This window comes from Cyprinus carpio, chromosome B22, assembly GCF_018340385.1.
Source record: "Cyprinus carpio isolate SPL01 chromosome B22, ASM1834038v1, whole genome shotgun sequence".
Lineage (NCBI taxonomy): Eukaryota > Metazoa > Chordata > Actinopteri > Cypriniformes > Cyprinidae > Cyprinus > Cyprinus carpio.
In genome coordinates, this window is record NC_056618.1 from 29401304 (window position 1) to 29422796 (window position 21493).

The 21493-nt window shown below is 35.8% G+C and overlaps 1 protein-coding gene across 2 annotated transcripts; it reads right to left on the reverse strand.

Annotated features, from left to right (window-relative positions):
* Nucleotides 1–1802: 1802 nt before the first annotated feature.
* Nucleotides 1803–15529, reverse strand: LOC109067892 (putative cyclin-dependent serine/threonine-protein kinase DDB_G0272797/DDB_G0274007). 2 transcript variants are annotated; one of them, XM_042749155.1, is made up of 7 exons: nucleotides 15065–15529; nucleotides 8434–8530; nucleotides 6690–6761; nucleotides 5914–6107; nucleotides 3890–4775; nucleotides 3526–3649; nucleotides 1803–3242 (listed from the first exon to the last, which is right to left on the reverse strand). In XM_042749155.1, exons 1-7 carry the CDS (start codon nucleotides 15134–15136, stop codon nucleotides 3230–3232), a joined length of 1458 nt encoding a protein of 485 aa, XP_042605089.1. In that variant the 5' UTR covers nucleotides 15137–15529; the 3' UTR covers nucleotides 1803–3229. The 2 variants fall into 2 exon arrangements, with proteins under 2 accessions (XP_042605089.1, XP_042605090.1); XM_042749156.1 differs by lacking the exon at nucleotides 15065–15529 and having other exon boundaries at nucleotides 8438–8530.
* Between the last annotated feature and the right edge of the window lie 5964 nt (nucleotides 15530–21493).

The following is a 21493-nucleotide window of genomic DNA, read 5'->3' on the forward strand; positions in this document are numbered from 1 at the left end:
AAAAAGTAGAATGTATGATACTTTTTTTTCTCAGATTGCTACTTAGTATGTTTTGTGCTAAAGAAGTAGGGTGTTTCCAAGATGGCTGCCAAATCTGACTTCAAGAGATTTTGATTATATCTGGATTTGGTTTATGACTTTCCTAAAAGAGAATCATCTACAGTATATTTACAGACACACATAAACGCAACATGTTGAAGTGGTCAAAAAGGTTGATTTCCGAGGAAGCATTAGCATGCCTATTAGCTGGAACAGTATGAAAAATAGTGTGTATCCTGATTTGAGATTAAAAAAGTAGAATTCATGACACCTTATTTTCTAAAACTGTTTATCTGACAATCACCAGTACAAGCTTGGATGTGTTTGTTTGATACTGCATTTGCATGACATGTTTCGCATAATACAACTAATGCTGCAAAGGGGACGTTTCCAAGATGGCCGGCAAATTTGGCATGGCTTTAAAGGATTTAGATAATTATGGAAACCCGTTTCTGCCACTGAATAAAAAATAAATTAAAAACGTAATTGCGACTTTTTATCTCACAATTCCGAAATTTTTTCTCACAATTGCGAGTTTACATCACACAATTCAGATATTTTTTTCCTCAGAATTGCATGATACAAACTCACAATTTTGACTTTTTTTTCAAGATATAAACTTGCGATTCTGTGAAATGATGTGAGAATTGCGTGATGTAAACTCACAATTCTGAGAACATATCAGACTTGTTTTCTCAGGATTGGACTTTATCACGCGCAATTGCGATTTTACATCTTACAATCTGACAAAATATGTCAGAAATGCAAGATGTAATTGTGAGATAAAGAATTGTGAGATAAAAAGTCGCAGTTACCTTTCTTAAATTTAGTGGCGGAAACAGTCTTCTGTAGATTAAACCTATTTTATTTTGGTTTATGACTTTCCTAAAAATAATATCAGTGATATTTACAGATACACACAACACAACATTCTGAAGACAATGCAAACCTTAATTTTTGAGAAGGCATTAGCATGCGCATTTGCAGAAACAGTATGATTTGTGCTAAAGAAGTAGAATCTGATACTATTTTTGTCAGATTGTATTGTGAATTGGCAGATTAACACAATCTTGGATGTATTTGTTTAATACTGTATTTGTTTGACATTATTTTTTTAAAGATAGCTAATACTACATTAAAAATGTTGGGGGATTCTAAGATGGCCACCAAAAGTGGCTTGGTTTCAAGGGATTTTTATTATATCCTGTTTCATTTTATTTTCATTAAAACAAAAAAAAAAATGTATCGCGGTCCAGACCATAGTTACTGTATATAAGTGATTCTTCTGCAAGTAGAGAGTAATTTATGGTGGTATTAAGATTTTAACATGATAACAGTAACATTAAACTGCTAGCATGCTAAAACCCAAGGTAAAACAAATTATGATATAAAATACATTATCAACAAGACAGTTACTGTCTAAATATTTTATATGTATTTGTCTACATTCACATGGAATTGGACTTGTTTTATAATGGTGTTACATCTTGCTGTTTTGTGAGGGTCCTGCAGTTTGTTTTTATACCATAAATGTAGTTACAAATGGTTCAACTTTTAAAACCGTTTCAGGACCCCAGTCTGCAGCCCACTGTTTTTGAAAACAAGAATTTATGCTATGCATATGCCACTTAAGAAACCATAGCCATGGTCATCTTTGAAGGAATATGCTTCCAGCTGGGAGGGTGAGAAAAATTATTACCATATTAGTAAAATCTCAAATGTTTTTGCAAAATTCGATTGGGAAAAAAACATCAAACCAATGATAAATGTAACACTTTTTATATTTATATTAAAATAGCATTATTACATTAACAATAATTTCCATCAAAACAAATAACAATTAATTACTCTTGGAAGCAGTTGGGTAGTGCATCTACCTTTTATAAATAAGTTACGTAAAAAGCCAGAAAAGAAATGCATCATTTACAAAAAGTTATTTTATAGCTTTACAAGATTCCAGAAGCAGCAGAATGCACAGACAGACATTTGGGAACAGCAGGCATTAAATGGCAGAGCACTCCATACCGCCCCCTACAGGATGGGAGTATTTCACGGTAACCTCATTACAGTTAGACACAATCTTCTTTGATTCATTTAAATATTGAATTAGGTACTATTTGACCGTGCAACTACCAACATGCGAACATTAAGTGCTTTCAGCACTTCATAGTTGATAATTTCCAGTGTATAACATTCCAGTGTTTTTGCACCAATTAAATAATGTGCATGATACTGAGATCCTTACAAAAAAGTACTGAGGCGGTACCATGGTATCAGATGGATAACCATATTCATATACCATGGTATATACATGGTACTCCAAAGTCCTTCAACGAATACCATCATATTACCATGGTAAATGTCCAAAAGACTGTTTTGTAAGTGCTTTTACTCCTCGATTTCATATCTAGCCAGCTGATATTTTGCTATTTAATAAACTTGGAGTGTTTAAGTAGCTTGGAAAATGTACAGATTATACATTTTGAGATGAATTTTTAATAGTTATTTGTATTTTATACTTTTCTGGAAGTCCTGAGCTTCATATCTCCAGTTGTTTTGCTCTTTGAGAGTCCAAATTCACAAATCCTCACAACTTTCCAGTTACATATTCCAGTTTTACTTTTTTCCAGTTGCTATTCCAGTAGTTCCCCCAGTGGATAAATAGTCCACAGTTGTTTTCCAAACTGACCCGCAGTGGGTCTACATCATTCATTGGCATTTGAAGGCTACTTTGACTTTCCCCAAGTAGCTAATCAGTAATTTGAGCCAGATTCTTGGCCAACCAGTAGTTCAAGTCAATATTGCACCACATTTGGCAGTTGTTTTGCTGACCGAAGTGTGAAGTGTATTTGGCAGACCAAAATTGTGTTTTAAATACAGTCTCATTATTTGGCAGGCTGTTTGCGTCCATATGGAATCCCTTTCAAGTCCTTTCTCACAGGATATCATGAGTACTACCAGCTCCCGTAGTGCAGATACCACAGAACTGCTGGCCTCCTATGACTGCAATGGCTGATGGGAAATGTAGTTCATGGGAGCTTATTTGGCAAAGATCAAAGACATTTCCAGTTATTATAAAAAGATTTCCAGTGTGTCCCTCTGCTATATCCTGTGTGTGTGTCTCCACCCTGACTCCCAGCCTTGTGGTTGCTCCTGGGACATTGGCAGCAGTTCAGAGTCTTGGTCTTCTTCAGGACATTACCCTATAAGAAGATAGAGGTCCAAATCTGGTTAGATCTTTGATTAGATTTCACTTGTTGGTATTATTCTGGACTTTAGTCTGTTTGAATGTGGTGGTCCAGTTATGTTTATATATTTGATTAGATTTTAACCTTATGATTTTATTTAAATGTTAATGACTCAGTTTTGTTGCATTCTATGTTTAGTAGTGTATGGGTCAATTACATGTAAGAGCATTCACAAGGTACTCATTGCATTCTTGTTGGCTACATAGTTTGGTTTAGCTAACTATAATAATAAAATTACATTATCATCGCTCTCATGGAGGCCTTGCTCATCCTCCTCCGGTGTTTCCGTCGCCGCTTCCGTGGGGGCTGGAGAGGGGGCGGAGTCTGTGGGGCTGAGGGAGTGGTGGGAGGGGCTTTTGTCACTATGGGATAATGAAGAAAACAGAAGACTGTGGTTAGAAGGATGGCTGGATGATCGCTGAAAGAATTAATCTCAAGGCAGCCATCACAATATTAGCGTTACATGATTTATTGACTCTTCCGACTTTATAAGCTACCTCTGACGTTAAAGAAATGGAAAGAATAACAGGAAGCATAAGCTACTAATTACAATACATTGTGCACACACACACAATGACTCAATAGACATTCTATACACTGACCTGTTCTTTGTGTGCTAGTCTGTTGTTGGGTAACTGCTTGAGTTGTATTTTGGTGAAGCTGATGGTGTCGGTGGTGTTGGTGACGAAGATAATGTTGTGTTTCCTCTTGCTGCTGCTCCTTTTCCTGCTTATTTTGGTTACTTGCTTCTGATTGGTGGTGTTGGTGATGATGTTTTCTAACTTCTGATTGGTCAGAGTGATGATTAAGTACTTCTGATAAGCCACTGGATTGACCAATGACCTCAACATGGCTGTAAGTGCGACTAAGACCGTCTAATTGGCTGCTGTGTGGCACGCTGTGCTCTGATTGGCCGGAATTGTGGGAAGGAGTGTTTTTTGGTTGCTGTGGTGTTGTTTGATATGGTTTCGTCTGTTGATCCTCTTGTGGATGGTTGTCGTAAGGCTGTTGCGTCTTTTTCGTCGTGCCTTCACCACTGTGTTCAGTTTTCATGGGCTCGACCTCCTCTGTTTGTGTTGTGTCACTCATCATGTGTGGATCTCCTAATGTGGTTTGTCTGGTGGGAACATCTCCTCTGCTTGTATAAACTGGTGTGTGTGTGAGTGTATGTTGGTATGGGCTTTGTAGGTACCCTTGTGTGTGTGCGACTGTGTATTTCGACTGCCATTGTAGTTCCTGACTCTCTCTGTCCTCCAAATGGAGCCTTTGATTATGTTTAAGTTCATCATTGCGGTGTAGCTCCTCTTTCGATTGCATCTTTGGTAATGTTACTTTAGGGTGGGGTCTGGGCGGAGGATGGGGTGTGGTCTGGAGTCGTGGGGGTTGTGCAGAAACGCGTGATTGGCAACTACAAGTCACATGGTCCTCCACAGGTATGACAACCTTCTCGTAGACTGGTTGTTGGTTGATGTACTGGATTTTTGTCATCTAGTCAAAAAAAGAGATAATAAATTAATGATATTTACAATGATAAACACCACTTAATTTCTGAACAAATTCCATAATTATACTAAGCTAAAAATGTGACATACTTATTAGCATAAAAAATTTACAGTACACTTAAATATTTGGTAAAATAGTCCATTTGTAATTAGGGTTACAAAGGGGTGGAAAATATCCGTTAAATTTCCAGAAACTTCCAAAAATATTTTGAAAGATTCCCAAAAAAAATTTAAAGAATTGTTAAATAAATTATGTTGTTTCTGTTTTCTTTGCACACAAAAAGTATTCTCGTAGCTTTGCAAAACTGAACTTGAGCCACTGATCTCACATGGACTGTTTTATTGATGTCCTTACAACGTTTCTGGTTCTGGGAACATTTCAGTTATGTTGCTGTCTATGCAGGGTCTGAGAGCTCTCAGATTTCATCAAAATTATCTTAATTTGCGTTCCGAAGATGAACGAATGACACGAGGGTGAGTAATTAATGACGGAATTTTCATTTTTGGGTGAACTAACCCTTTAACAATGTGATATGCTAATTTGCATAAAATACACAATACAATTGGGTAAAATACTCTATATTTGTAATTAGATTTAAACAGTTTTATGTTAGTATATATTGCTAAGCTAACAATGTTATATCCAATTAACATTAAAATGTGCAATACGTATAAATATTGGGTAAATTAGTAAATTATATTTAACTCTTTTATGTTAGCATGTTGTTACGATAACTTATACATTAATTAGCATAACATACAGTACATAAATATTGTGAAAAATAGTTCAGTTGTAACTAGATTTGACTATTTTATGTCAGCATGTTTCTAAGCTAACAATGTGACACAACTACGTATACAAATACTGGGCATTGAGATATTGAATAAGATATTGAATTAAGTATATTTTCAGTTTTAAGATTTCTATGAACTCTCGTAGATGTTTTTTCACAGAGCTCTATGCAATGCATTCTGGGAATGATTTTTCAATGAATGATTTGTGTAATGATACTTGAGAGTTTGGCCAAAAGAAATCTTTTAAGGCATTATTATATCACCTATCTTTTAGAAAACTTGTTGTCTAAAAACAGCTACAAAGTCATTGCAATTTTGTGCACAAATACCTGTAAATGTCGTGTTTCTGTTCTGACTGGCACACATTGTAAAACACGTGTGTTGCAGCAGCCTGAACAGCGCTGCACTTCCACACACAGAGGCCATAACAAGAAGTTGGCGTTCCGTCTGTCCAACATCGAACGGGTCACTTCCATAACTTCTGTTCTCACCTTACACATCGCCGGCAGGGCCATCTGAACATCTGTGAGAGAGTCAGAAATAACAATGGTTGATTTAACACATTTATTGCATGTTTATTTATCATACTGCCACACAGCAGAAGCCAAACTGGATAGAAGTTAGACAAACCAGACTAACAAGACTACTATAATTCACCCTCTCAGCGCTGTCAGTGTGTTTGTTGTACAGTTCACAGATCTGAGGTGCACTTGACTGAAAGCGAGCACTCAGAGAAAGAGAGAAAAAAACATAAGGGTTCGAGTACATGTGCAAAAGAAGCGTGGGTGGTAAAACTGAGCTTTGAAATGTGTGTGTGTGTGAGAGAGTGACCTAAGGACATGTGGCGAGACAGGACGAGACAGAATCAATCACAAAGACGCAACAGCAGACTCAGGGCCCATAAAAGCACATCTCACACACTCACACAAACACACAATAAAGCCACAACACCATTGTGGAATGGAGATGCCACAGTGTCTCAAAATAATCGCCACAGACTGTAAATACATTGAAATTCAGCTGGAGGACAAAGATGAATAAACGGGAGTGTGGAAAAGAGACAGCGAGACAAAGAGAGGAAGGGAGGGAATGCTAGCAGACTTACTAAGGCTTCTGGGAAGACGTCTGTGTGTTCCGTTAGAGTGCATCTCATTCTCGGGCTTCTCATCATCTTCCTCTGAAAATTAAATGAACGAGGAATTAAAGATATGGAACATCATTCACCAATTTAGTTAGTTAAGAGATCATGAAGATGACTTTAGATTTGTGACCTTCTGAAATTCACCAGTTAAGTGTAATTTCATTTTTGTGTAATCAGACTTTAAATGCCTGGTCACACCAAGTATGATAATTATAATGTTTTGGGGAAAGTCACTTTTAAAAGTAAGGCATTGCAATATTGTGTAACTAATTGCATTAGTTACAGTAGTTACTTTTTTTACAACATTTTTACTCGTTTTCATGGATCCGTGTGAACGGGGAATCTTTTAGACAACAAAAACGCAAAAAGAAAACATCTAAACGTACATTAATTATATGATAATACAAAAGTCCACAGCAAAGCTGTAACGATATAATTGGATTCACTTTCAGAACAATTTGTTGCAAGTGATGAATGACACAAATATCGACAGCCAATCAGAATCCATCCGACAAAACACTCAAAATCTAAAGCAGCAGATGTCAAAACAACAGTATACACTTATATTTTGTGTGTGAATGGCCTTAAAGGGTAAAGCACACCACAACTATAATGATAACAACACAGAAAAACAATTTCACGCTAATCACTTTCAGAATGATAAAAACACTCACAGCCAATCCAGCTGACTTTAACAACCTTGAGGATGTAATGTAGCATACGACAAAACTGCAGTACGCTTACAGTGTCCATTAGTGTGGACGATAATGTAGTTATCATTACGGTTATAATTTTTGGTGTGAATGCATCTTAAAGGAAAGCTCATACCACAATTATGATGGCACAGAGGAACAATTTTGTTGGAATCACTTTCAGAATAATTTCCCCAGCAGATGAATGATTAAAATATTGACAGCCAATCAGAATCCACCTTTTAAGCATTTAAAGTGACAGACGACGGTTGTGCTTTTCTTTCTCTTTCTTTCTTTTTTGAATTTTCAAATTTCAGTGAGCATTATCATTTACAAGATATTGATTTTTTTTAGAGGACATCAGGACTCTTCTTTGCTGCACTACCTTGCCGTAAATCTGATCAAGCCCTGTCAATCTATTGTATATCCATAAGTGACGTTCGTCTGGTATAATAGCTCTTGTAGTAAGGGTCGTAACATTGGTAAATCTAGCTAAAATGGACACACATACACACACATAGGGAACAATAGCGTAGCCTTGTTTTTGTGTCCCCTCTGTAAACTTTGAGCTGGACTGGGCTCAAGGTCACTGCTATTGTGCCTGTGAAGAGCTATACACGGCCCATTCATGTAAATATTACCATTATCCACATGCATATACACACACACACACACTGCATTCCAGACCCCTCACTCTTTCCTGCCTCACCTTCCCACTCAACACACCCCAGAAAATACACACATTCCACAAATGACGAGACATTTACTAATGCTGATATGGGTTTTATAATGGACGATAACGATATGTAGAGAGCAAGACGGCCATTGCTAAATATATTTTATTTATAAAAAATTGATTTCGAAAAAAAAAAAAAAAATTATATATATATATATATATATATATATATATATATATATATATATATATATATATATATATATATATATATATATATATATATATATATATGCTTTATTTTGTATTTAGCATATTTCAAATATGGGATCAGCTTTACCTACGGATTCTACGTCCAGAAGTCTCTTCAGATCATCTACGGATGAGATTGGACTGTTCATCACTAAATCCACAAGAGATGGAGGGAAAGGGTCCCCCTGATGAAAAAAGAGAGAGAGAGAAAGAGGTGGTCAGACATGTCTAGGACAAACACACACCTGTCAATAAAATACATGTCTAACCAGTGTACTGTACATACGGCACGACTTGCAGAGTTACAGAAAGCATGTGTGGAGAGCTCCATTTGTACTTTGTGCTTATTTTTTATCTCTGTTCTTTATTAAGCTGTATTACTCATGTGTGTGTGTATGTGAGAGAGATGTGGTCAGCGTCATGTGGGAAAATAAATATATAAATAAAACAAACTGCCGTGAACAACAAACCAATCAAAAATCTCATCCCCACACATAAATGTGTTATAATGTGTTGTGCTCTTATTACCTAGACATGCATGCCACAAATTATTAATAAACTGATTAAAAAGAATGTGTCAGGAAAAAAATCTCTTGCTTTTTAAATTAGTTTGATATACTTTATATTCAGAAAAGTGACAGATATGTTGGTCAGGCTGATTAGTTGGCCGATGTAGACCATGTTATAGGCTATTTGTTACTGGTAATGGCAGTTCCCCATTCTGAGCAAAACAGGTGATTTTAGCAATTTTAAGTGCATCTAGTTTGTTGTCATTAAATTGTATTATGTATATAACCAGCTACTAACTTTCCAGTTCAGTTATGAAAACATGATATCTGTATATTCTCTGAACGATCAAAGCATCCAGTTTTTTAAATCTTTTAAATGACGAACATCCAACTTAAATTGTTTCCGGGAAAAAAAAAAATGTTGGTTCATAGCTTTGAGGAAAGCTTGCATTCATGTTAGCTGGGTGTTAGCATAAAATCAGACACTAGCAAAACCTGCTCTCTAGATATTAGCATCAGCCATTGAAAAACCTATTTAGATGAACCACTAATAAAAATATATTGTAATGTTCATTTCGCTAAGCCTGCGACTAGGGATGGACGATATATTAGTAGACATGATTAATCAGTGGAAATTTGTCAACTGGTAGGGATCGCGGTTAAACACTCACGTGAAGACGTTGCTGTGCTACGTGGTCATAAAAACGTATTGTTCACAAGCATTTTTAAACTTTGTGATTTAATAACAAGTGATTTTAAACTGATGAAGTGCAATCAGCAGTGAAAGAGAACTTATTTCGCTATATACGCGCGCGTTTCGAGGTTTTTTTTTGCCACATTATAGGCCTTGAATAGTTAAATACACACACTTTTATGTGTCAAAATGCCTGTCTTTGCAAGTATCCTGATAAACACAGCAATTTAGGTCTGAACCGAAAGCAAACAGCTGAGAAAGAAAACACGTGTAATAGTGTACTGGATCTGGGCAGCTCTTAAAGTGACAGCAGTCTAATATTCCTGCTGTCTGTCATTCATGTAAATCAAACATGAATGTTTGATTAACATTTGTAACAACTGTTTTAATTTTTATTTTTTAAATTTGGGCTAGTATTATTTTTATGTGATACTGACACTGATGACAAGAATTTCTATGGTAACAAAAACTTTGGTACCATGAAGACCTTACTTAAAGCAAAATCTACTATGATATATTGTGAAATAAATCGTTACCGTGAAATAAAATTACTCATATTGTGATTTAAGATTTTGGTCATAACACCCACCCCTACTTGCGACAATTTTTTAACTAATCAAACTCAGCTCATTTAGAGAACGTTATGTATGATGTCACAACCACCCACGACAAGTATGCCAATGTGACAATACAGTCTCACAACAATTCATAACTATTTTGATTTGTTCGTATGATTAATTCGTACAAACTCATTCATACATTTTCATCCGATCTGCTCTTGCCCCAGTGAGGTTTTGATATTTCACGAAATCGCACACTCGCAAATTATTTATAATTTTCGTGCATTTTCTCATGCAATCCGGTGGGAATGTAAACGCTTGTAGCTACACAAACTCTGTTTCATGCTTTGCTGCATTCTGAAATGTAATGAAGTGATTATAGCTACAGAAGCCTTAAAGGTACAGTAGCAACAATAGGTTTCATTCAAAGAATCAGAAAGACGATAAAAAACAGTTGTGAAAATTTAAATTATGAAGTTGTGAAGTAACATAACAAGTACACTAATATGGAAAAAAACTAAAAATACTGCAAAAATGCAGAATAGTAGTCAACCAAGTTAGCCAGATGTACAAAACCAAAATGCTGCACTAAAGCAGTATTCCATATCCACTGTCAAGTGCATGTGTATGTGTAGTGCAGTAACACATACAGTATACTGATCCTATTGGGATGACATCATTCCCATTTGCCACATGCCCTAATGAATCATGGGATGCAGAAATCCCAATAGTTCATCCAGGGGAAAAGTTGAGGAGGAATGGGGTATAATTATGGACCTGGACTGCCATACGCACACACTTGAAACATTAGAGGGCGGCCACATGGCAGTCTGCCATAAATGAATTCAGACATAAAGAAATACTGTATCCACACCTGCACATTCAAACACACAGTTTGTATGAATAAATGCACTGAAAGAAGTATAAAAGAAGAATTAGTTTAAAAAAAAAAAAGAGTCTTCGATAATCATGCTTACATAGAGGGAGATTAAATATTATATGAACGGATAATCACAATAAAGTTGATCCATCTTCTTTTTTCCAAAACTGAGTCATTAATTCGATGCACATTTGTTTGGCTCGTCTCAGTTGTTCGGCTCAGCTTTCATTCGCTCGATTCCTGAGTCATGTCTGCAAAAGCAATTTCGATTTTTTTAAGCCCTCGGGCAGTGACACACACGTAATGCCCCGAAAGACCCAAAGACAAATCTTATGTGAGTCTTTAACATGCCGTCTAGATTATTCCTCTCTCTTATATAACTTAAACACAAGACTTATGATGCATCAGCTGGAGGACTAAAATCCCATCAGCTGTGACCTTTTAAACTCCCTCAAACAGTCCGAATCAGAGCGCTGGGTTTTAAAGGGTAGACCTGACATAAAGTTTTTTGTAGGTTTGGTGGTGATGCAATGGTGATATTCAAGAGATGGATTACAGATACATCACAAGGGGATGTAGGTCTTATAGTGAGTGTGTGTGTGTGTGTGTGTGTGTGTGTGTGTGTGTGTGTGTGTGTGTGTGTGTGTGTGTGTGTGTGTGTGTGTAGAAGGCAATTGATGTGCATGTCATAAAGACCTTTCCAGAAAGGTCAGACGCACACATGAGAATATCTGCAACCCAAATCAAGATGCTTGAATGATTCTGCTGAATCTGTTCTATAACTGTAGGACGGATTGTTTTAGCAGATACAGATATATTTAGAGAGCAGGATGGCTGACAGTATCATATTATTGCAAATAAGATTTGCATTTGCAAAATAACTAAAAGAAAAATCACTAAAAATATATATATATATATATAAAGTGCACACTATCCAGTGATGAGGCAGTTAATACAGTTATACTGCAAGTCAATGCCGATAACCTCAGCATGGCCAAATATCGACCAACATATCGAATACAATTTTATTATCACCAGGATTCCCAGAGCACTTGATTTCCAAAGACTTTTGGACTGAATAAGCATTTAAATATTAAATTCAGGCTGACGCACTAATGAATCATGTAGACAGATTTGTGAATGTTTGATTCATTGAAAAGCCCTGCACAACTACAATTTTTCATCAAGTTTTAGAAAAATGTTTCAAATATATTTTAATACATATAAATTTTCTTTTTTTCACACACATACACACATGGATCTGTTTGACTGATTCGTTGAAAAGACATGAATCATCCACCACTATGATTTTTGATCAAGTTGAAAAATGTACATCCAAAATTATATTTTTTTACGAAATGTTTTATATATATATATATGTCCATTAATTTTCAGATTAGATTTTATTTGCATGAACTTTTAGAAAAACGTACATCCAAAATTATATTTTTTACGTAATGTTTTGCATATATGTCCATACATTTTCAGATTAGATTTTATTTGCATGAAGTTTTAGAAAAACGTACATTTAAACATATTTTTAAACATATATAAATATATTTTTGCGCACACATACTGTACAAAGTTTTAGTTTATGTTGTGGGGCATTCGAGGGCCGTGCCCCCACCTAGCGGTCATTGATGCCCCTCCTACAGGCCATGGCGTGGCCCAAAAAAAAATATCCCTTTTAGTTATTATTTAATATTAAATGTTCAAACTGTAACTTAAATTAATTCAAATAAAAAGAATGGGGGAAAATGCATAATTTTGGTTGTGCATGGCACGTTAATAGGCTTCGTCATGGTGAATGCTTATTGGTCGCCGAGTAAACTTGTTACATTTGATTTGCAGCATGCGCGCAAAATCCATTTCAAGTTGAAGAACAGTTTGTTCGTCTATATTATAGACAAATGTTAGCAGCTAATTTTAAAAATTTCTAAAAAAAAAAAAAAAAAAGATTTTAGACCTCCCCGCCAGCCTCGTCAATCAGTAGACTTAGATACGGCCACGACCACCAGTACCACGGTCTGTGAGAGCCGAGCTGGCGCTTTTTCTGCAAATGCTAGCTCCGGACAACCGCCAAAAGATTTAATACGCAGACATTTGTGTGATGATGTCCAATTCGTTTTGTCTGAAGAAAAAAGCCTTACGTTTTCAGAAACATCTATACGAAAAAATTTTGTCTGATGGTGACATTTTTTTTGCCGGTTTTTCAAAGCTTCAAACTGATTCAGTGTTTTATTTTTATTCGTCGTAATTTGTTAATTATTTAAGTATAAAAAATATATAGCTATTTATTGTAGGCCTATTTTATGTTTTTTTTTATTTAGCCTATATTTATATTATTATTTTCTGTCCTGTTCTGTTGTTTAGGCTATGTGTTCTGGGCCGGGTTTCCCGATAACGATGTAGCCTAGCCTATCTTAGCTCTTAAAAGCGCTCTCTACGTGCAAGGTTTTAAACATTAGCCGCAATTCCTCGCGCGTTTTCCCAAAAATGTAGGCTACTGAACTCGAACGCGAGAATAGGCTACTACGTGCTACTTGAGTCGCTGTCCATTCGCAAAGTGCTGAACTAGGCTATACTAACCTTATATGGAATCGGAACGTTTTAACTAACAATCGTCATCTGTTGTGTATTAGTAATCAAGACAGGTAAAAATAAAAAATAAAAAAAATATATAATGACATTCTTGTAATAATAAAAAAACTCCATAGTCACGGGAAGAAGGAGGCGGGAACCGGCGAACATTTAAATAAAACTTTAATAACCAAATAAAGATAAAACAGCGCGACAGCCCCTCACGGGCGACTGCCTCGCACAAACACAAAATAAAGCCCAGGCCTGGTCCTCTCTCGTCCTTCACTGTCGTCGCTCCTCTTTTGTATCCTCCCAATCTCCTCCGTGGGAATCGAGACCGGTGAGTGGAGCAGGTGTCGCTCATTTCCCAATCACTCCACCGGCCTCACTCCGTTCCCACGGCTCTCGGCCCCGCCCCACTCGTCACAATTTTATATAGATAGATCATTGGAGCTAACATTCTAGGGTAGAATGTCATTCTATATAGATCATTGGAGCTAACTGACTCTTGCCGTATCCGGTCGGCAAAACAGCAAATTACAGCCCTGTCTTCTGTTCCTCTTTTAGATAAAAACCCAAGTCTAAATCGTTCATTGTCATTCTATATAGATCTTTCAGATTTAGGTCTGGATTTCCATGCTACTATGATGTTGCCAATGCGTCTAAAAATATTTATCAAACGACAGTGCCCCCCCCGCCGATGATCCAATGCCCCTCCAGTAGATCTGCTCTGACGCCGACTCTGCTGTGCCCGTCGATGATCCATTGACTGATTTCATTTTTAAATATATATATATATATATATATATATATATATATATATATATATATATATATATATATATATATATATATATATATATATACAGTTTGGAATGTAGTTCAAAAACATAAAAACTATTTAAAAAATACAGTTACATTTAGTCTGTGTGTGTGCACGTGTGCACATTAGTTTTCAGATTTGATTAATTCACATCGCTCTTCCTAGTTTGGAAAACACAATTTCAAGTTTCTATGACCGTGGGAACCCTCCAGAGGACCCTCTTCTATAGCAACTCGCAGCACTATTTTAATACAGCTATTTTCTTTTAGTACATTTAGTACTGTAGTGTTAAATGCATTACATAATTGGGGTTTAAGCAGTGACAGTGATGCTCTTGGACTGAGTGATGTGTTTTTGGCAGTGGTGCATCTGGGAACCCATCCAGTGCACATTAATGCTGGCAACCCTTACAGTGTCTTTGTTTGAGTTTAGAATTGCATACATAAACAAATACAGATAGATTAAGCATCAAATCAAGTATGGTTTCTCTTTTCTCCTCCACTTTGGGGCCAGCGCGCAGTCAGGCGTGCTTATGAGGGAATTTGTTACAGTTTGCTCGAATTTCATCCTCTAAATCAAGACAGTTAAGAGTGCGTCGTGAATGCAGCTATTGTCAAATGATACATATGATTTAAACTCAAACCGAGCGTGACGTCAGTCAGGTGAGGCTTACCTGCGCGCGACCGGACCGCAGGCACGCCGCGAGCGCCGCGAGCACCAGCAGCAGCAGCCGCGAGCTCATCATGCGCGCACATCCAACTGTCTCTCTCGCTGTCAAACACACTCACACACACACACGCTGCAGGAAAGTTTATTCCAGAGGGGCTGAGTCACTTTGAACACCGTGCCAGCTGGTCCTGTTTGACATTTAACGGCGTGTCCCAGATCTCCAGTGTGGCAGTGAAGTGTTCGCGTGCGTTAAAAATCGCATATTAATGTTTCACTTGAACGGAAGGAAAACAAAACTCCAGTCTTCGGATTCAAATATCAGCTTTAAATATCCAAGTGAAATACGTCCAGTGTGTTGATTTTCAAAAATAGCCCGTGCATTTTCATTCCAGCCCTGCAATGCAACTTTCCCTGGCGCTCGCGCAGCAGCGTGTTTCTCAGGTGCTTTAATGTCGCGCGCTGCTGCGCTTCGCTCTATGCTTCAGCCTTAAAAGACAAACCCCGCCCCTTGCGTTCTGATTGGCTCGCTGCGCCTTCGAGGCTGGACTGATGGTTCCATATAAGGCCAATGATTAGAGTGATTCTGCACGGATGAGGGGGGTCTTCATACGTGACCTGACATTCTCAAAGTGACTTTTATTGGGAGAAAGGCAACAGTTTTCTCACAGCCACCTGTTCTGTCTTGTTCACGTGTTTGTGAAGTGGGAAGCCACACTGCACCCGACGATCAGAACTGGTGACGAAGAGACGCTGGACAAGATGCCATATGCAGAATATCACTGAAACTAATGAAATATGTCTTATGACATTTATTTTAGGAGCATTAAGATTATTTCACCCCAAAAAAATAAAAGAATAAAAAAATTGATTGCTTGATTCATTAATTCAAAATATTTTTTCTTTTCTTTCTTTCTTTCTTTCTTTCTTTCTTTCTTTCTTTCTTTCTTTCTTTCTTTCTTTCTTTCTTTCTTTCTTTCTTTGTTGCTTATTTTAGGACCATAGAGAGTTTTCTCTTTTTTTCTGTAATATGAATTTATGAAATCATTTCATGACCATTCATAACAATTTTATGCAAATTATTTTCTTCCCAAATTCTCATTATTATGATATAGTATATGAAGTGCACAGTTGTTGCACCATGAATTTGTTGTACAGCATTTGATGCTGATTTAAATAAAATGATCAATTAGCAGCAAGTGTGACATTATTTTCAAGACAATTAATTATATTCTTGTTATGTTATTTGATTTAAATTATCTTATTGTTATGTGTTTATTATAAAGAATTAATATTTTTTATTGATATATTACATATTTCTATATTAATTATTATATTTTACATATTAATATATTAGTAATGCAATTGTAATAACTAACTAATTTTTTATTTTTTATTATTATATAATGCCATAAAATGAATTTTACTATATATATATATATATATATATATATATATATATATATATATATATATATATATATATATATATATATATATATATATACATTAATTATTACTATTTTAATATAAATCATTACCATTAATTTTAACTAGTATAAATTAATTAATATTATCATTATTTATTGTTATAAAATATTATTTTTGAGATTTAATTGCATTCTGAATTTTTTATATAATATATATATATATATATATATATATATGGTACTTAAAGAAGAGAGGTACTTAAAGAAGAGAAATAATATATATATATATATAAAAAATTCTGAATGCAATTAAATATATATATATATATATATATTATATATATATATATATATATATATATATATATATTATGCTTATATAACATGTATATTTTTGAGATTGACTAAAATACATAAATGATATATATTATTATGTAATATTAATCATTTTTTATTTTAATTATTTAATCATAATTTTAATTTGTTTATATTATCATGTCATTTTTGTTTTATTTCATTCTTCAAATTTAATTACATGAAATACAGATCTAGATTTGATTTTGGAGTGCAGTATGACTCATACACATTCTCAACAAGCTTTCTGAGAATGATTAGATAAAATACTGGAAAAACATTAGTTCGATGATGTGTGTTACCATATATATCTTTTTAGATATAAACATTGCACAACAGAGGAACTAAAAACTGAAACACATCAGCAAATCGGCTTCTGATTTCACAGGGTTTTGTGTTTTGGGATTTCCAGTCGAGCGATGACATCATGGAGCTGAGGTCGTCTCCGGAGAGCCTGAGCATATTTGTGAAGGTCTGAGCTGACGCTTGGAGATTGAAAATTTTAGTGAGACGTGAAATCCTCACTGCGTGTGCGGTGTTTGCCAGCTCTTCTGCTCTCAGCGAACATCACACATCACAAACTGCGGGAGGTCAGAGGTCACAGGGATACGGTGGCCCCCTCTGCTGAAGTGACACAGCCGTTTGGGCGTCTCTGGGGGGCTATTTATAAACCTGCTGACCTTTTCTATCCGCATGCAGCGAGTGATTGACATAACACAGGTTATTGTGGGCCGCAGGAGCTACTGATCACCTGCGCTTCAGATCACAGCGCACTTTGACACAAAAAATCACAATGAACAGATTCAACACTGCAGCACGATTGAGACGAGAGAGACGTTAGAGAAACCAAGCAGAATTTACCTAGAGTACATGTCTGTGTAATAAACTGACGTGACCTCTGACCTCAGGTGACCTCCACTGGTTCACTGTCACCGAGGACTCTCATATTGTAGTAGTGTAGTGTAACGCAGTAGGCAGTGATGTAAAAACAAGTATAAGGTGTTGTCACTGAGATGAGATGATCTGAAATGCAGCATGAGTCAGATGTGACAAAATGTGGTGAGAGTGTTTTGGTGTTTTTATTTTTGTGATGTGGTGAGGGGGTGGCAGGCAGGCAGACCTGTGTGTCACTGCAGATCAAGTCCCGTCTGGTTGTCTGATTTAATTGATAAAGCCCATTTTCAACCTCCATTAGTAGGCCAGCCAAAATTCCTGAATTCAGCGTTCAGGCTTTGAAGAGCTGCTCCTGCTCGTTCCCTCCACCCACCAGCGGCCGCTTTCCCTCTGTCTCAACAGAGCTCACTGGAAGAATCCAAGATTTTCAAGGAATTTCTTCAGTGAAATCCAATCTGAAAGCAGAGCACAGACGCTTGCGTATATGAATCTGGCAGGACTGAGGACACAAATGTTACATTTACAGTTAATATCTCATAATTGATATGACAAAGCACTATGAAAATGTTGAATGCAACCAGAAAATCGATCATCAATAATAATATTATGCATAATTTATTGCATAAATTAAAAAAATAAATAAAAATACAGAAGAAAACGTGAGAGGAGATTCCCATTGCATGGCTTAAGTGCTTTCAGTGTAAGTTTTTAGCCAGTTTAATTGTAGAAAAAATAAATAAATAAATAAATAGAAGTATAGTTATTATTTTTAATAATAATAATAATAATAATGTTACAGTATATGTATATTTAACAGCAAAACAAAACAACAACATTAATAACAATAATAATTATATCATAAATTAAATTATTAAATAAACAATATTTTGTTATAATATTATTATTATTATTATTATTATTATTATTATTATTATGTTATATAATGTATGTTATGTTATTGTTATGTTATATTGTTTTATTATTGTTATTTTTTTTTTATTTATTATTTTCTTTTTGATATTCTTCTTGTTTTTAAAAATAGTAAATTAATAACATGGTTAAATTCTTATCACCAATAACAATTATTATTATAGAAAAATACAATAATGGAATTATTACTATTGTTGTTTTTATTGTTATATTTTTAGTTCTAATAATAATAATAATTAATTATAATTATTGTTAATTACTGTTTATTAATAATAATAATTATTATTATTTTATATTTGAATTTAACAGCAATAGTAATAATATTAATAATAAATACATAGATAATAATAATAATAATAATAATAACTTTTTAAGTTTTTTTTTTAAAAATATGATAATAATTATGTTTTTCTAATTGTTGTATTTTTTATTTAATAATAATAATTATAAACCTTTATGATAATAAACGTTTAGTTTATGGTTTTATTTTTATTTGTGCAGGGAACAGAATTGCATTTGTGTAAATTTAGTTTTTTTTTTTTTTTTTTTTTTAAGGATACAAAAGCTGTTGGGGAATTTCAGGCTTGATCTCCTGATTGTCTGGTAGTTTTGGCCGAACAATGGAGAGCTCACGGCCTCCATGCTGTGAAGTTCACCCAGCTTTCGTTCTCAACCCACTTCTTTTAAAACTGAAGGGTGGCAGGAGGAGGTGTACAGACGCAGGCCTGTAGAGAGACACAGCAAAACGGCCGGGTGGGAGCGAGTTGGGGGGCATCTGTTTGTGCATTGTATGTGTTTTCCTGAGTCAACAGTAGAGGAAATGAACACAGCAGCTAAATATACAAACATCACAATGAGCTAGCGAATGCAGCTGCATGCGGGAAGGCTAATGCAATGAGTATAATAGCAGATGAAGACAGCCAGCGGATATGAGGATCTGGTAACGAATGCGAACGGATTGATGGACGGATGGATAGTTTGATGACGCTGAACTGGAGGTCAAGGAGAGAGCGGAGAGCCAGGTGAATAAAGCAATATGCGATCGGTTGCTAACACTCAACTCTTCTTAATGTGACACTGTGTTGAGATGTTTGTATGCGATCATCATAGCAGCGGGTCATGAGGGAATCACTGTTCCACACTGAAGGAGAAAACAGGAAGCCGTGCTGATGGTTTTTTTCCTCTAACTGGCGTTAATGTGGACCTGGGGTTCTGGATTCGACCCAATGATCATAGAGAGACACAGAGCTTCACTGTATGCCTCGACCTGGACAGAATCATCATTACCAATGCAGCTGTATGCAAGAAAACATCCACAATTAGTCGTTTGCTCAATTTCTTTCTCTCCCTATATTTACAAATCTGCCCTTTTTGGGCCAGATTTACCAAACAGGGCAAATAAGCGTGAGAGCGCAATCCCATAAAAGCACCAAATATAACAACACAGGTGAGCGTGATTTTCATCAAGTACAACATTTTCGTGGATCAACATCTTTGTTGTTCCTGGAACATCATTCCAATCAACCAATCAGAATTGAGACATAACTTTTCAGGAAATATCTGTTTTAGGCTTACAATCAGGGTTAGGTGCTTCTACACCCTTGTTAATCATTTATCATTTCCCAATGATTTTAGGAATAAATTATTGGTAGGGTTGGGTTTAGGGTTAGGGATTGGGTTAAGTCTATATTTTTGGACAGCAATGTTGATCAAGGATCATCCAAAGATGTTTATCCAGGAACATGTCTTACTTGGCAAAAACACTGCAACCTATCAACACAGGCGCAAAATGGGTTAAGACATGCTTTTTTGGGGCATTAAAGCTGAGACACACCAAGCCAACTTCAAAGAACTAGCAGCGGCGAAAGCTGACCAACCCAGGCTCATTTGAAACAAGTGCCTCTAAATACATTTCTGCAGCACCGTTATTACGTACCTTACTGCACGTTTCGCGGCAGTTTCAAAGTGAAACGTCCAGTGAGTGTCGCTAAAACGCGGGTTCAATAAGTGACCGTGGCACGTTTTTTGTTATGTTGATAGAGGCACATATTGCTGTGTTTGTATTACGTTGCTTCAGGTAAGTGTTGCGCTGGTTCATAATCCAAATATCCAAGGAGTGTCGCTAAAAGTTAATGCTGTATCGTGTTGGAAATATCCCCTAAACCAAACCCAACCCTAAACCTACCGGACAGTGTTAAAAAATACAAAAGTGATATAAAAATGCATTTGTTGAGACTCTACGCACCTAAACTTTCTTATAGACACGTAAAGTCATATTTGAAGTTTCCACAGAGATCTAATTTTTCTAATTGAAACAATATAATTCTTTCAAAAGTTAGCATTTTCAAGCCCAGCATGCCGTTGGACATGTCGTCGTGCATATGAAAGGCTAAAACACATAAAAAGCTTTCCATTTTCAGTTTAAAAAACCGTGTTGCGTCAACGCCCCCTAAATTAAAACAAGGCCCTTATCAATTAATGTTCCACTCACATGCCACCCATCCCTTACCTAAATGTCACTGCTGGTCATATAAACAGATTAATTATGATTACTGATGATCTTTCCATACCAGCGCTGTTTTTTTTAATAGTATTACACCCATAGTTTTAGCACCAGAATACTAATACAATTTCCACTCTCAAATATTTATGCAGGCTCTATAAATACATCCCTCATTAGCTTCCTCTTCTGAAACAGAAACTTAATGTCATTTTCCACAGTGTGACCGCACAGTTTTGGTCATCATATTTCTGTATCTCATCTCTTGCTGTCCTGCCTCAGATAACATTCACCCCTAAGTCTTTCTATTCCGCTTTTAATGTGAGTA